General features: G+C 37.2%; 1 protein-coding gene across 1 annotated transcript in view; it reads right to left on the bottom strand.

The window, feature by feature from the left end:
- Nucleotides 1-11,278, bottom strand: part of ADAM8 (ADAM metallopeptidase domain 8) — a 30,476-nt gene extending 19,198 nt beyond the window's left edge. The window contains exons 1-5 of the mRNA XM_075217189.1: nucleotides 11,198-11,278; nucleotides 9,041-9,144; nucleotides 6,159-6,235; nucleotides 4,918-4,996; nucleotides 1,760-1,836 (exon numbers count right to left, since the gene is read on the bottom strand). Coding sequence (XP_075073290.1) covers nucleotides 1,760-1,836; nucleotides 4,918-4,996; nucleotides 6,159-6,235; nucleotides 9,041-9,144; nucleotides 11,198-11,240 — 380 coding nt within the window. The 5' untranslated portion in view covers nucleotides 11,241-11,278. The remainder of the gene's footprint in view (nucleotides 1-1,759; nucleotides 1,837-4,917; nucleotides 4,997-6,158; nucleotides 6,236-9,040; nucleotides 9,145-11,197) is intronic.
- Between the last annotated feature and the right edge of the window lie 7,087 nt (nucleotides 11,279-18,365).

Below are 18,365 nucleotides of genomic sequence, written 5' to 3'. Positions count from 1 at the left end.
GAGATAGGGCTTCTCTCTATCTATCAAGGGCTACCGCCGCTCTTTTGCTGAATAATATCTGCAAAGTAGAAAAAAATGTAAATATGTTTTATATATTTTTATATATTTTTAACATTTTATCTTTAATTTATTTATTTTTTTACAGGAGGAATTAGAATCACAAGACATGACTTCAAGTTCCGCTGCGCATGTTTAAACTGGCAAGCTGTGTCATGCATGCCCAGACGCACCCAAGACACCGATGACAATTATCACCGGGCAGCTGAGTATCACTGAGCTGCTCTGGCGAAACTTTCTTGGTAAATTGTGTCAAAAAGAGGTTTTCTATTGTGTGATAAGAGGCAATAGAATACCAACTATAGCAAATTAATAATAAATGGTGTATAAACATGTTCAAATCCCTGCACTGTGTTCTATAAGCCACCTCAGGAAACATGTACCATCTGTCTACATCTTAGTCCTTCCTTCATACAATTTGTAGAGACGTGCAAACTATATACAGACATAATTATTCCTATTGAAATACAAACTATCAGCACATCACGCTCTCAATATATATATATATATATATATATATATATATATATATATATATATATATATCTTCCCTTCTGAAGAACCAAAGAGCTGTGGGAGACCTCAGGCCAGGAGACGGACAATGAGCCTAATATAGTGTCGGACGTAAGTTTAGGCAATGGAAAATCCCTGGGGTATATATATATATATATATATATATGTATATATATATATATATGTATATATATATATATGACTGTATTGGCACTCATTTGCCACATAATGGCAGTCTGGGAATGCTGAGACCTGCAATGCACCACAGATTTTTTTTCATTATTTTTACTATTACCCCACACCCACCTCACCAGGGGTGTGAGAAGAGCCCTAGTGCATTTCAGCACTTGTCTTGTTATACCTGGGGGAAGGGGAGGGGCCACATATTTTTCGTGTTCCCGATTTCCCCAGGGAATCCAGCCCAATCCTGGCCAGCGTACTATTCTGAGTTGAAATTCTAAGAAGATGATGAGATGCAATTTACACTGTAATCGTAAGTTACGTCCAACTCTACATAAGGCCCAATAAGAGAAATTATATATCTGGATGTCAGGAAGTTATGAGTTTCTAGTAGAAGTCAATAATCAGAAAACAGGAAGTTATTTTTTTCATTCTTTGTATGACATTTCCTCTGATGTTTATTTAGGGCAAGCAAGGAAATATATTCTTTTAGCTAAATTACTTTCATGCCCAGTACATTAAAAAGAGAGTGAAATCAAACCACATGCTTTTCACATATTTTATTTGATTAGGTGCCTTGAAAACAAGGATCTTTTTTTTCAAGGTATGAAATGCCAAGGTAAACACCAACAGTTGATTATAGTTTATATTACAGTTTGTATTTTTGTATGATTTGCATAAACTGGTGACCATAAAAATTAAACTAAATATTCCACAACACCAAATTAATAAAATATTGTAAATATATATTCACAACAAGCTTCCTGTGCTAGATATCAGGTATTTACTTTCAATTGTTTCTCTTGTGCTTAATTAAATAAATTTAGAGACACTCACCCTATACATTTTTATATTTTAGTGCTTTTTGTTTTTTTATAGCTGTGTATAGTGTTTTGTATTTATGTTCATTTGTATTCAATGATCTGTTATGTACAAGTGTCTCAAGAAATTGTGCATCTGTTTACTTTAATTTCAAGTGTTCTTCTTTATCCATCTATGTGAATCTTACCTTATTCCTTTACAAATGCTGATGCTGGCTGACGAGTCAATTTCTCCATCTACATGTCCGTGATAAAAGCAGTGATCCTGGCAGACAAAAGAAAAAAGAAACATGTTAACAAAATGTTCCCCAAAATCTTCTGAAAATTTGTAAGCACCAGCGCAGTCTATAGTTATGTGAGGCTTTATAAATTGGGAGGATAATGCAATTACATCACTGTACAGCTCTCCCAGAAGAAATCACAACGACTATGTTTACAACATTTATACTAAATATAGTGCACTGTCACTTTTGCACAAGAGCCATTGCTATGCTTCTGGTTGAAGTATTTTGGTAATGTATGGCTATGTTCAGTGACGAACACATTTATAAATGCATTATTTTTTATCACAGCACTTAAGAAATTACATCAATAATCTTAACTTGCAAAACACAACACTTGGAATAACAAGTCAGTATGGATAATTCTTCTGACCATGGTGTCAGACTACCTTACATTTGAAACACTACATAGACAACTTCTATGCAGACAATGCAGACTAGAACTGTAAATTGGATAAAGGAGCTAAGAAGATAATATTTTCAAGTACAGTAGGTTCTTGAGAGAAATAATACTTATTCTGAGCCATGTGCTAGGAGAACAGCCAAGTGGGTCTCTCCCAGCCTTAAGGAGACAGATTGCAGAGGAGGAGAAAACAGCAGAAGGATCTTCATACACAACCTCCTCTCTATACCTCCTGCTCTACACAATAGAATGGGTGAGAAGTGGGGGTAATGATTCTTTAAAGAGTTGCTATGCTTAAACAGTGTGAATTGTGTCTAATGGGTATATTTACTAATCTGCAGGTTTGAAAAAGTGGAGATGTTGCCTATAGCAACCAGATTTTAGCTGTCATTTTGTAGAATGTACTAAACAAATGATAACTAGAATCTGATTGGTTGCTATATGCAACATCTCCACTTTTTCAAACCCGCAGTTTATTAAATATACCCCTATGTGTTTGTTTATGCTAGGCATAATTTTCAGTGGTAAGTATGTTTTCCACTTCACAGGAACAGCAGTTTTTCGGAACTGCTGTTCCTGTGTTGCTTTTTTAATAAATATGAGAAATAGTTCAATCCTTATCAATGCGATAAGGATTGAAAACTATTTTTCATATTTTGCGAGTTCTGATAAATGTGCCCCAATGTCACAAATATGCATTGTCATAAGGCCATGCCCCAAAGTTATTGTAATTTGAGAAGATTATCACACGTCAACAGGATAGTCCTGGGAAGAAGACAAGGGGCCTGATTCATTAAGGATCTTAACTGAAGAAACATCTTATTTTTGTCTCCTGGACAAAACCATGTTATAATGCAATGGGTGCAAATTAGCATTCTGTTTTGCACATAAGTTAAATACTGACTGTTTTTTCATGAAGCATACAAATATCAACTTCACATTTCAGTGTACAAATAAGCTATCAAGTATTTGTGTGCTACATGAAAAAAACAGTCAGTATTTAACTTATGTGCAAAACAGAATGCTAATTTGCACCCCTTGCTTTGTAACATGGTTTTGTCCAGGATACTGAAATAAGAAGTTTCTTAAGTGAAGATCCTTAATGAATCAGGCCCAAAGTGATTATGGGGGGGAAAAAGCAAATAATGGAACTGTACTAAATTTTGACCTCTACAAGCAGCCTTAAAAGCATAGTAACTAAGTAAAGACTGTTTAAAACAGTCAAACAGTCATTCTTTAATATTTATATTAGACAAATACAATTGTAATAAAAAATAAGGTTTGTAGCTCCTTAATCTATAATAAACATTTGTCAAAGTGGAAATATAGAAGTGGTGGTATGGAAATTTAGCAGTAACAGTATGGAAAATGTAAGTGAATGGAATTTGATAGTTTTACAATCAAAGCAATAAGACAAGTGGGGGTATGGCACACCACCGTATATATAAGCCCATTCTTTGAACACTGATAATAACTAAATTATTCCTTTCAAAATTAACCATTACTGTGTCTGAAATGAAGCGAAACCTACATGGTGTAAAAGTAGGACCAACATATAAGTGAAATTGCACACCACAACATTTTTCACAACAACTTAGTCACTGGAGACTGTAATTAAGGTTTGTACAGGAACTGTACAAACGTTTTTTTAACACTAACCCATGTCTCATGTAACTGAAGAATTGTTCCTTAGCAACCATTCAATATATTTGTGTTACTGGAAAAAAAACTAATTTATTGCAAGTTCTCAGAAACAGCAACAACTTTTTCAGAAACACAAACAAAGCACTGCACATATGGTTGTGTTTTATACATGGAAAGTAACAGAACTAAAAAAAAGTATGATTATACACAGCAATAAGCATTTCATAGAATTGCATTCTCACTAAACTCTAAGCACTTGCAGCCAGAAATACATTATATACACAAATGCTCAATCAAATGAATGGAGAATCCTGGGTAAATAATGGACAAAAACATTGTTTTCTGTCATCAGCCATCTTCTGGCTAAATGGCAGAGACTACAATGATGTTAAGGTTCTATTCAGCTTTGAAGGTTAATTTCCCTGAATTGAGCTGCCAGACATTACCATGAACAGCACACGAACACCACGGATGCAGTGCGAGGAAAAATCAGAGAGAGCTGCAGTCCGCGGTACATAGCGGGGAAGTGAAACATGCATGCATGGACACATTTTGCTTACAACAATCTATATCTGGAATTATTTTAACAAATATAGGCTTGGTGTTCCTAACCTGGTTATATTTTTGTATCAATCAATGGGCACAATTATCCTTTCAATAAAAATGAATATAAGATGATCAAAACATGTAGACATATGTAAACAGAATAAGTAATACCTCCATATTCTTCTCAAACATTTTGGAATTGAGCACATGTGCTACATAAGAGCTGTAAATATGAGCATTCATTATCATGGAAAACAACATTAAGTGCCTGGCTCAGTAAAGTGATACTGCACAGGAAAGTTGCTCACAAACCGCGTGCAATTCCATACTTCCTAATTTCTGTCAAAGCATGGCATGCTTAATGTAATCCGTAAATCTAATCTCAAATCCGTAAAAAGACCATGTGATTTAAAAAGCATGTTAGAAAATAATGTAGCTATCTAACAAATTGCAAATATGTAAAGATACGCACCTTCCCATCCTGAGTTTCTGTCACTTCTGTCTCATCTTCCAAATAATAAGTCACTGTAAACTCTTTCCCAAGAAATTCCCTATACAAATGAGTGAACTATTAGCATAATACTCTGAATCCAATGTGTCCTGTTGCTAAGTCACTAGAGAGATCATTATTTAGTACAATCTTGAAAAAAATTGTTGTTAACGTTAAAAAGTGATGTTCTTATCTTTCTGTCTTATGTATTACTTCCAGTAGTGCCTACACTACCCTAACACAATATTTGTATTTATGTGGTGTGGTGAAATACCCATTGAAACTTCAACCGTTATTTGATCTATTGACAATACTGACATTGTACATATAATGGGCCTGATTCATTAAGGAAAGGAAAGCAAAAAAAAATTAGTAACTTTGCACCTTGGTAAAACCATGTTGCAATGCAGTGGGAGCTACATTTAAAATGTGGGGACAGGGCCTAGATCAACTTTAAATGTCAGTGTAAAAATAAAGCTATCAAGTATTTGTGTGTTACATGAAAAAATTGTGCAAACTAATTTGCACCCCTTGTATTGTAAAACTTACTCATTTTTTACCTTACTTTCCTTAATGAATCAGGCCCAATATGTTTAAATTGAAGAACAATTAAATATTGCATGAAAAAAACCAACAGCATACAAAAAACACAGTAGCAGTGGAAAAGGTTGTAGCAGCAGATGTAATTTTCATAACATCATGTAGGGTTACCAGCCTGGCACAACAATTTCAAGAACAATTAGGTTGGTGCCCTGGTAGTGCTTTATGGACTAGTAACTCACTTCCAATAGCATTAACTGTGACTAGTAAATTAAGTGCATAAGAAATGAAAACATAATATATTGAAAATAATGCCACTATCAACAGAAAGATAAAAGTCATGATAATTATGACCAGTGGTTAATTAGCTACACTGGAAATCCCATGAACACAGCTCTGCTTAGTAACCTCATTAGCACCCTCACCTCACCCACCTCATCATCAGCTTACATCTCATTGTGTGAAAAATCAGAAATGATAGGTGTAGATCTGTTTATAATTCCCAAGGTTATGGTCTTAAAATAGGTACATTGCCAATAAATGGAACACAGTACCAACTGACAGAAAACTTTGATGCCCAGTAAAAGCTCAACATTTGCTTTAGCCTTTAACCCTATATTCATATCTGTGTCTGTCTACTCATACAAGGAAACAGTACCCAATAGGCACATTATTCTCAATACCTGTTTTTTAGCAGCTTCAATGTGTAATTCTTGCCTTCCACAGTAAGTGCATATTGAGCATGTTCTGGATAGAGATTCTGTAGACAACAAAAATCAGCAACCATTATATTTGCAAAATGATGTCTCGACAAAACAGGGCTGACCACTGGATTTCCTTTTCTAGGAATCACTTCAGTTTTCCCAACAGCCAATCTTTTGGTTTCTGTTAATTATTATTATTATTATCATTTATTTGTTAGGCGCCACAAGGTTTACGCAGCGCCGCACATAGTACAAACAGTAGACTATACAGGGTATAACAGTACAGAACAATAAACAAAAAGTACCAGTACTTCAGAAACTCCAGGCAGGCAGATGCAATAGACACGGAGCATATTTAAGTAGCCAAGTCCAATGGACATTAATAAATGTCCATTGGACTTGGCTACTTAAATATAATCTGAACCTTTGAAGTAGGATAGTGTATTGAGATATATCCTCCTATAAAATAGATCACTATGATCATCTACCTCTACTTAAACTTTACTTATATCTTATTGCTAAGGTTTCTAACAGCTTAACGTTTCAGAGAACTTCAATATTTGAAAGCCTCCAAGAAATGTTCACCCTATATCTTCTCTCTTCAGCAACTCTATGGGGCATATTTATGAAAGCACGGTAGTGCACTATCATGCACTTACCATGAAATTAAGGTCCCACAGTGTCCTCCGGATATTTATGAAATGTGCACCGCAGCAGATATCGTGGATATCTGCTACTTTGCACTCCTCTTCGTTTTTGGGAGCAGTCACCATTCTACAGTATGATGACTGCTCCCAGCTCAAATCTAACAAGTTCCGAAAAAACATTTTTTTCGGAAACTTGTCTTGATAATGTACGCCAGATTATCATAATTGAAGAAATCCAATGCTATCAGCTCTGCTCCGAAGAGCAGAGCTGGACAGCGCATGTGTGGAGGGATCACATGATCCCTCCCTGTCACTCACCGATCTCTCTCTGCAACGATAGTTGCAGAGACAGAGAGGGGATCTTTGTGCGCATGTGCAGTTCTTGGAACTGCACATGCGCAATTGAAGAATGAAGAGAACAAGGAGAAGACCTGGAGACAGCGCTTCCGAAGAGGGGGGTAAGTATGGTTTTTTTTTATCACAGAAACAGCAGTTTTTCGGAACTGCTGTTTCTGTGATCTGTTGTTCATAAATTTGAGAAATAGTTCAATCCTTATCCATGCGATAAGGATTGATAACTATTTCTCACTTTTGCCGAACATTGATAAATATGCCCCTATGTCCTTTACTACAGCTATAGTTAATTTCTTGCATTAGTCAGCTGTACTTTTACATAGGGGATATTAACCACATAAGCTTCTCAGACTTGATCCACAAAAAAAACCCACATTTATATACAATTTATGAAGTGTAAAAAGAAACAATGGTATTGCCATTGCTTTTTACAATATCAAGATGATATTGAATTTTGAGCACTGCCAAACCATTACCAACAAATCAAACATTTCTGCTAACTAACAGAAAATTTCAGTAGGGTTAATTATATGCCTAGCTTCATTCACAAAAACCTATAACATTCTCTGTTGCGCTCACATGTGTATTTGAGCCTATATTGTATAATAAATAACAATAATAATAATAAATAATAGTATAAAGATAAGAAGAGTTAAGGTAAGATGTGATATCCAATGGCAGGCCTGGTTTAAGACTGACTTTAATCAAGGGTACAAGAATACTTGTCAGAAAATGTTGGACCACAGAAGAATAAGACCAAAGCAGATTGGCTAATTAATTTAAAACCATCCTACTGGTGACTTATCTACTGCTAGTCTGATCATTGGACATACTTTAGGAAAACAACAATAAGCTCTTAGTATAGGTGTCTTACAGTAAATACTCTAATGCTTGATTTTGATCTTGTTTGTGACTGTAGTATCAGTTGCCAAACCACATACATCTTGATTACACTTAGTGCAGACTAAAGACATTTACAATCTAGAAATAAGCTCAGCCCTTTTATATAGCACAAAGGTGCCTATCTGGAGGGGGGTGGGGGGAGGCTTCCCAAGTCAAAATAATGGCATAGGTCCAATAGCCATTAATTTTGAGGTTGGGTAAGTTGTAGTTAACTGAAAATTTCTGCCTAAAATGTGATGAAGCTGTATTAATTGCATTAATACTATGCTGATCCTTGTACATGTCCATTAAAACAGGCACAAGGGCATTAAAACAGTGGCACAGGAAAAAGCGAAGTGAGATCACTAAGCCTTTTGAGCTGTGCCTACACATTTTTCTGTGTCTGTAAATAACTCCTTGTAACAGGAAGTATGTGCTGGAATAGTCATTCTCTTGGACTGTGTATTATTTCACTGTCAGAGCACCCTGATATTCACTACTGTTTTGTAGTCTGTGAATGGTTCACATAAAAAAACATTTTTTTGGGAAGTGAGTAAGTGGGGCTTATGCCCAGACTATTTACATTATCTTTTGGTTATACCCCTCCTCTCTAGTAGTCTGAGTCAAAGTCCCAGGGAACACAATTTATTACTGACATGTTAAATAGCTTCATAAAGAAGAGTAAGAAGAGAAAGGGGGGTTGCGCTAGATCAGAGGTTGAACTTTGCCTTCTCAAATGGGTTTATGGGATTTGTTACAGGGTTACCTCTTTAATTTGTCCTGTTATTGCCTAGACAGAATGCTCCCAGCATGCTATATTTAGATTAACCTTTCCACTGCTATGTACACATAAATATTGTATCCCTCTCTTATAGACAGTGGAAAGAATGGTACAGAATTTTGTAACATTTTAAAAAAGAAGTATAATAGAGCAAACAACTAAGATCATCTTGAAGATGGAAACAAATGAGCACCTACCTGTGTCCCATGCAGGTCCCTTTTGGAAAAGACTTGGTGCAATTTATGCGGAAAAACCTTTTCATATGTCTGAACATGTGGGAGTTGTACCGTTTCTGAATAATCTGCGAGACAATAGAAGTAATATCATGAAGATAAAGCATCTAATGAGAATACAGAGCAGAGAGGAATAGCTTATTACAATGTTGCTTTGCAGGGTACACCAACCAAATTCAATACACAGGGCTGTGCAAACCACAAAAATAGAGTAGTTACTGAAAACCAATTTGTGGGCATCTTGCATAGTTCTTTGGTGTATATCTTACCAAATACCTTAAAATTTTCATATAACTGACAAACTACGAACTGTATTGTGTATATTCTTATTCACACATTTTGAGCAACAGGATAACAGTCTGACAATATGCACAGAATAAATTATGGTCTAAAGAAGTATTAACAATGTGAATAAGTTCTCTGTACAGCGCTGCGGAATCGGTTGCGCTATATAAATAAATGGCGATGATGATGAATATAGCGAGATATGCATAGAGAGAGTAAGTCTGTGAGTAGATGTCTTCATGTATGCACCCAAAACACAACGTGATGGAACAATGGATGAACATATTGGGCCTGATTCATCACAGCACGTCTCTGCCGATTTTGAGTGTATAATCTACAAATTTTGATCTGCACATGCCCAGAACCGGACCATACGCAACTAAACGCAGCAATGTTCAATTCATCTGGAGTAATGGAATGGAGTAAAGAAGGGGTGCTCGCCTTTAGTCAAAGTAGAGTAAGGGCATGCCAAACTTAAACACACGCAGCAGCGTCCGATTCAAGTTTTGGGCATCTCAAAGTAACTTGGTTTTCTATCGTATCTCTTTCTCCAGTTGTAGGGCTAGTCTAAGCCCTAATTACTAGAGACGGCAGTCACATATGCATGCTATAACATGTGTTTGCAATCAGGAACAACTGTAAAAAGGTATTTTATTTTCAGTACACAATAAAATATCCTAATAAATGTATTTCATGAAAAAAAAAGAATATTACAAAACCCCACTTTTCTAAACTGCTTGATCCCTAATGCCTATATTATTAACAGGTCACATTAATTGTTTTTATGTGCTTTATTATGAGAATTTATAAACCACATAGGTATGGGACGTATCCTGCAGTGTCTTGTGTAGTAGGGTTTAGTAGACCTACACCAACAATGCATGTATCTTCAGATCCGCTCCTTGTTGAACTCGGCTGTGCATACCCCCGAATTCTATGCGTTTTAAAATAAATGCATGCCTTGATGAATCAGGCCCTTTTATTTTAGTCTTATTGTATTATTTTGCAATACTATTGAATATCCAATTTTTTTTAGGTATGTCTACTTACATTGGATGTATGTCTATAATATATCATATAATATCAGTTTCAGAAATGTACTCCTATGTGCAGTGATTAAAGCTGGGATCCTGCCTTAACAAAACTGAGGCAGAAGGTATATTTAAAGAAACCCGAGGTCTCACAAGGGGATATTGATATGAATTTCCTTTCCGTTTTCACTGTGGGGGTTTGAAACCAATTAAGAAGTAATTCATTTCTATTATATATGCACGTTTAGTTTAGAACGTTCCTTTTGAGGATCGGTCATTTTTTATGATCCATTTGCTTTATATACACATATCTTGCATAGATAATACAATGTATTTAAACTAATAGTACAGAAAATATAAAATACAAATTAGAATTGATTGAGGGTTTTGAGTTAAAGTAAAAGATTCAGACTGTTTATAATAAGATAATCTTTTCTCCATTGCCGAAACCACTCCCTATAATCGGCGACTCTTTACAGTGTACGATTTGCTTAAATGTTATAACTTAATTCGTGCACAGAAAATATGTAAAACTGTACGAAATTCTACACAATATAAATCTCTTTCGCGGAGAAAACGTTAATTGGTTTGCGGACAGTAAACGTATTAAAGATATTGAATATAGCGTCTCTATAAATGATTCGTTTGACTGCAAAAGAGCAATTCAACCTTCCGATGACCATCGTCCTTATAAAGCCAGGTTTTTTTCTTGCAAAAAAAGTTCTCATGTTCTCCCCAGATCACGATCTTGATTTCTACAGTGCTATATACCAAAGTGTGTAAGACAGGCTAAACGATTACTTACCCAGCGCAGCCCATAGAGCCAGCAAGGAGAGGATGTAATCCATGCTGCTAGTGTATTCTGTCTGTTCCCACGCATGCCTCACACATGGACCACAGACTATATCAGAAGATAATTTGCATACATGCATATGTTAATGAAGATCGGCTGTGATTGGGTGACCGCTGAGTCACTCATCGTAGCACCTCCCCTCTCTGAGTCATGCATTTGTTTAATCATCATTTCGAGGAAATGAGGAATCAGAAACTGAGCTTCTCAGCACGTTTATTGTGTCATGCATGACTTGGACAGAGGCAATAAATTGTAAGGGGCGTGCTTGTGCACGAATCTACAGGAAATGCAAATATACTTTGCAGTGCACAAATTGTATTTAACACAGATTTTTTTTTCCATTCAGGGCACATGCGCCGTTTATTTAAATTGCATATTCACCAGTTTACCTTTGCAGAACTTGCAGAGTGAGGAGAGTTATGAAATAGGAATAAATAAATGGAATCATGACTGAAGTAAACAAGTAGGAGACATTCCAATGTACATCAATGGTATCACTAATGAAGTGACAGTGAGTGAGCATAGATGAATACAATGGGAAGTGCTGTTTTGAAAGTTTTCATTTTGCAATGGAGGTTAATTGCTAAATTCACTCAGTTATCTCTTGTGATAAGGGCTTCCTGCTCTACTGGGATGTATTCTGCACAATAGGTCCTGTGTTTATGGCTGTGGTTATCACCTTTATTATTTAGAAAAGTAAAAAGCATAAATTAAATCTCACTTATGTGCTAGACCCAGGGTGGTATAATGAGGATGATGAGTGGTGTTTGTTTCAGGATTTGAGGGCAGAAAACTTTAGGATGCACATTTTAAAGTTGCTTATGTATGTGTTGCCATTGTCAAAATGAGTTGTTTTCATTTTTGTGCTTGACAGCGTATTAATGGGCATGTCTAACAATCACTGTTTTTTTTGGCACGGTCATTTTCATTCCTTATCACAGTGGTAAGGAATGAAAGATTGTGACCACTTGTTACAAGTGTTCTGCAGGAACAGCAGTCATGACAAACATCTGTCCCAGCAAACACCGATCTCCTATCTCCTCTATGGTGACTATTGAAAAGTGCCCTCCTTTGCCATAGTCACCGGAGGGGAGAGCAGGTAAGATGGGGTAAAGGATCTGAAGATAGATCCCCATAGGCTTCAATGGCTACCTGTTGGGGAATCCTATGTAGATGCTATTGCTTACAATAACAGTGGGACTGCAGCTGATACCGTAGTTATAAATAGAGGGAATATTTAAATTTGTGGTGGTCCACTGAAAATTACTTGGGGCTTGTTAAATCGGCCCCTAAATAACCAGATTTTTCCATTTTGGCTATCAATTGGGGCAGCATGGTGGCTTAGTGGTTAGCAATTTTGGATCACAGCACTGGGGTCATGAGTTCGTTTATGTGTGGAGTTTATATGTTCCCACTGTGTTTTTTGCGTGTGTTTCCTCCGGGTGCTCCGATTTCCTCCCACCCTCCAAAAAACATACTAGTAGGTTAATTGGCTGTTGTTAGGGAATTTAGAATATAAGCTCCAATGGGACAGGGACTGATGTGAGTGAGTTCTCTGTACAGCGCTGCAAAATTAGTGGCGCTATATAAATAGCTGTTGCTGAATATTTAAGACCAAACTGGTAAGTGATAGTGATTTCCTAATGTTTAGACTGTGTGGCACTGATAAGCTTAAACCTGTGGAGGCCAGATTACACATATCCGACCACACAGGCATCAGACCAAATGATTGTACCACAATGTGCATCTGGCTACTCTTTGCTGCCCTCCATTTCTGGATCAGATCAAACACAATACAATGGTAGTCTAATTTGACAAAAAAGATCAAGGGGTATATTTACTAAACTGCGAGTTTGAAAAAGCGGTAATGTTGCCTACAGCAACCAATCAGATTATAGCTTTCATTTATTTATTTCATTTGACAAAATGACAGCTAGAATCTTATTGGTTGCTATAGGCAACATCTCCACTTTTTAAAACCCGCAGTTTAGTAAATATACCCCCAAATCTGCAAACCAAATTTGCACTTGTGTTGCCAGACTCATGGGAGAAGGAGTAATGTGAGGCTATCTGCTCCTTCAATCAAACTTGTTACTTTTCATAATTCATCAGATTTCAATTGTCTTTAATTTATTTGTTTAGCGAAATACACTATCTTTGCTCATTGTGATTTTTTTGGCCAACAAAAAAGTACAAAAAGTTATACATTGTGTAAAGAAAGATTATTTAGAGACATTTTATTTTAGTGTAAGTAATATATTATAGAGCCATTTAACTGTTAATCAGCACTCTGTAGTATATTTTACCTATGTTTGGATATACAGTATATTTTGCATATGATCCAAGTCCCTTTAAAAGTGCTTAGAGCTAAATACATTGTAATTTTACTTCCTTTTCTTAGTGTAGCTTTATTCAAGGCTGTGTGTGATTTCATTGTAAACCCAGTGCTTCCTTACTAAATATGCGGGCACATGGTAATTAATAGATGTTCTTAATTCTAGCGCTCATATACGCTAATCAGTTTGTAAGCAGCATATGTAGAATGCATGAGTGCTAGCGTTGCACAAATGTAAAAATGTTTAATTGGCATGTGTCAGAGTGACATAGTAAAAGCAAGTTTCTGATTGTCTTAATAAAGCCTCTCGTTTTATAAAAAGATAAATCTCATACTTTTAAGATTAGCAATAGTGTCATTTTAATTTAATTTTACTGGGTTTGTTAAGCAATTTGAATGCAAGAGAACCCAGCTATGTTCGGATCTGGACACAGTTCATTCCAGCCCTAAACCTGTGTGCTCATATAGGGGCTTTTTGTTAAATTGAATGCACATTGCTTTCTTGACATATAAAATGCTTTTTGACATCTGAGCATGTGCACAAACCACTCATTTAATAAATTAGTGCTTTTCCGCTTGCCCAGAAGTGAAGAAAGCATATTATGCACCAAGAACGCAATTTGCGTTCAATTGAACATAAGTCCTATAGTCTTCGGACTGCTGCATCCTTCAAAGATGATTTAAAGATGCTGTAGCAGCTCTTCAGTGGTCAAATCCCCATGTTCTATCAACCTGTTCATTTATTTCCTGCCATCATAGGGATATATTAATCATTAATACAATGAATGGTCAAACCTACAGATAAATAGATAGATTGATAGATAGAAGAGATTTTATTTAGTTTGTCTAATTATCTACAATCAGCTAAAACATGGGCATAAACCATGGCTCAGAACCCAATGAAAATCAGTTTCCTCAAAGGACCCCTCAGTCTGGCAAGATCCAACAGTGATATAGGGAAAAGGAATCTATATTATTCAGGCAACTCTGACTGCAATTTGTGCATTACAGCATTGGGATTGTTTTGGTACAAGTAGGGATTCTTTAAAATAGTGCTGTTGGGGGACTTTAACACTGTGGATGAACCTGTTATGGATAAGAAGTCCAAGATATCCTTATATCCTTAGTGCTTACTGTTACTTGTACTGTGCTGTTTCACCTTGTACTGTGCCATTGTTTGTCCTTGTACGGCGCTACGGATACTTTGTGGCGCCCTATAAATAAAAATTAATAATAATAATAATAATAATAATCCTTACTCGTACATGGCAACATATTCATAATTTACGTACATCATTGAAATTGACAGACCCCTGGTGATTATTTAAGTCCTCGGATAAATCCTACATGTTTTACTCGGCTGTTCACCACTCTCTCCAGAATTGATTACATTTTGGTGGCTGATGCCCTGGTTCCCTATATTCAGCATGCTGACATACATTATATTCTTATATCAGATCACGCACCTATCTAGCTCATGATCAGTCTAGCACAACCTAGAGAATGTTGCTGCCTTTGGCGTTTCTCTACTCGCTTAGCTAACTGTTAAATGCAAAATGGATGGAGTATGTGCCTGTTCTTTTTTGGGAGAAGTCAAAGGCGGTGCATGGTCATATTATTAGTTGTGTATCACAGAAAAAACGTGAGACAGGCACTCATTATAAATTAGAGATGCTCAGGCTCGGTTTCCCGAGAACGGAACACACCCGAACTTAGCCGGCTCGGTACTTTCGCGCGCCCTCGGAATTGAAAACGAGGCAAAACGTCATTGTTACGTCGTCGGATCTCGCAATTTTTGGATTCTATAAGTACTGCCGTCCACAGCAATCCAGCGCCATTTCACAGAGGGACACAGAAGAGGTAGCACGGTTCTTGGCAGTCTCTAGTGCAGGTGGGCATCGTCATAGGTAGAAAAGAAAGAGGAGGGGTAGCAGTGTTCTTCAAAGTCTCCAGTGACATTCAGGAGAGCTCCATTGCTCCATTGCTAATTGTCATTACTGAAATAGAAATGATAGGGCTGGCAGTATTTGTTTTCTGTGTTATATAGGTAACACACAAAGAGGAGAGCTCCAGTTACATTTCACTGTGCCATAGCTCACTCAGAAACAGGAGAAGTGGCAGGGTTCAGTGCTGAAACAGAAATTGTAATAATAGGGCTGTCAGTGTTCTTAAAAGTTTCCAGTGACTTTCTAATGTGCCATACCTCATACAGAAACAGGAGGGGTGGCATTGTTCTTCTCACTCTCCAGTCTCAGTCATGATGACACTAATCTCTCTACCTTCATGTGCAAAAGCCTATGTTCAAGTGCATAGTGGTTTTAAGTCAGGGAAAAAATGTAAATAAAAAGCTTGTACCTTTTTAAAGTAAAAAAACACCATCACAGAAGTCTGTGTATTTTGATGTATTTGCCAATAATGGCGTTCCTCATGGAATTTATAGTTAATTTTACAGAAGAGCTGTCAAGATTTTTGGGCAATTCTTTTAGAGCAGACCAAATGTCAAAATGTTGTGCAAACTCATCTGCATCACATATAAAAATAGATATAGTATAACAAATGGTGCTGATCTCTTGCCCATAGAAAATAGTGGCATCACCACTGGGTGTCTTGGGAAAGTTTTTTCCTAGCAGCAATTTCCAGAGAAACTGATGGAGAAGACGTCATTGTGTCATGTACGACTTGAGCTGTCAGCTTGCTGACCAGGAGCTCTTTGCATCTCTTGAGATCTGGGTCAGTTGGAAAGAAAGAGAAGACATAGCTTTTAAACATAGGATCAAGCACAGTTGACAAAATGTAATGATCCGATTTCAAGATGTTTATAACTTGGATCCTGGCGAAACGAATAAAGTACTTAATCTACAAGTCTAACATAATTTACGGAATTGCTTTGTTTCATTTCCTCGTTCAATTTCTCTTGCTGCTTTTCAAAAAGTCTAATTAGGGGAATCACTTGACACAAGCTAACAGTGTCTGCACTCTCTTCACAGGTGACTACTTTGAGTGGTTTCAGCACCTTGCACAACACGGAAAGTATTCTCCACTCCGCTGGACTAAAGTACATTCCCCCTAAAATTCTATTCTTCTTGCAGCTACTGCATTCTCCTACATGCTGTTGCAGAATCCCAAAAATGACCCTAAATATTTCGGGGCACAGACAGCATCTCCTGCATGTCATTGTCATTTTTCAAAAAGTTCTGTACCACCAAGTTGATTGTGTGAGCAAAACAGAGAATGTGATGGAATTTCCCCCACGCCGTAATGCTCTAACAATATTGGTGGCACTATCAGAAATCACATATAATCAGGAGAGTCAAAGCAGGATAAGCCATGTTGCAATGACATCCCTTAGTTTTTCAAACAGGGTGTGAACGTTATTACTTCTGACCTGCGCCTTGTCTCATCTCTGATAACCACCTCTCACTTCCTCCTTCAAGACTTCTCCCGTGCTGCTCCTCAGTTATAGAATTCCATACCACGCTCAATCAGGCTTTCCCACAGCCTTCAAATATTTAGATGTTCTTTGAAAACCCATCTCATTTTTAGAGGTGACCTTATTCTCGATAACACTATTCACACTAATGCACCCTCACAACTATCCCAATCTCCACTCTGAGCCACACTCGCTCCTCTTGTTTCAGCTGTGCCCTCTTCCCTTTAGAATGTAAGCTCGCTAATGAGCACGATTTTCCATGCCCTTTGTATTCATGTCTCCATTAATTTTGTCTTACTTGTCTCTTCTTGTTTTATGTATGTCCTGTTTTATGTATGTCCTTGTCTTCCCTACTGTACGGCGCTGTGGATCACTGTGGTGCCTTACAAATCTACAGTAATAATAATAATATGCCTCTTAGTGAAGCAGATGATACACAGAGTAGCTTGCCTCTGAAAAATGTGACATACTTGGGTACATGCTGCTGCTGTTCCTGCTGGTGAAGGCAAATCACCAACCCAGTGGGCTGTCACAATCATATAATCTTTAGTCTGCCCAGTTTCGCTTGTTCACATATCTGTGGTTAAGTGTACAGTGAGTAGAATGGCATTTTGTAGCCCAATAATTACATTTTTACGAACCTTCTGGTAGAGATGAGGAATAGCTTTTCTAGTAAAATGGTGTCGTGATGGAATTTGGTAACGGGGGCAAAAGTCCTCAGTTAACTGTCTAAAACCAGCTGCATTAGTAGTGGATATTGGGCGCAGATCTAATAGCATAGTCGTCACGGCGTCTGTGATCCGCTTTGCGACTGGGTGACAGCTTTCATACTTGCTTCCTCTTGCAAAGGATTGTTTAACAGTCAATTGTTGGAAACTACTAATAGTCTTCTTCTTGGTCTGCTTCTGGGTTGAGGATCCACCCCCAAAAACAGGAGCAGCAACAGGGGGCCTAACACTCAAGGATTCTTATGAGGAGTCCTGGATAGGGGAGGAGTCATCTAGCCTTAGAAACTTGGATGCAGGACTAACTCCAATCACTTGTGAGGATATTGATGATGAAGGTGTTGGGGGTGTAGATTGCAGGTGCTGGGATCTAGATGAGAGACGGGAGGTAGCTGATGCTGAACTGCTTGTTGTTATTTTTTAAGCATAAGTTTCTGATTTTCACAAAAGCTTTCCATGAACTTGTTTCAAATGGCATAACATGGATAAGGTTCCTAGATGGTTAAGGTCCCTACCTGACTGTGGCTTTACAATGCTACAAATGGCTAGACAACTGTTGTCAGGATTCGTGTAAAAATAATTCCACACATAAGAGGTGGATTTTTTGGTCTTATGCTCAGGCATGCCAAT

The sequence above is a fragment of the Mixophyes fleayi genome, chromosome 6, assembly GCF_038048845.1.
Source record: "Mixophyes fleayi isolate aMixFle1 chromosome 6, aMixFle1.hap1, whole genome shotgun sequence".
Classification (NCBI taxonomy): Eukaryota; Metazoa; Chordata; class Amphibia; order Anura; family Limnodynastidae; genus Mixophyes; species Mixophyes fleayi.
The sequence above is the reverse complement of the archived record's forward strand: the minus strand, read 5'-3'. Positions and strand labels throughout refer to the sequence as shown.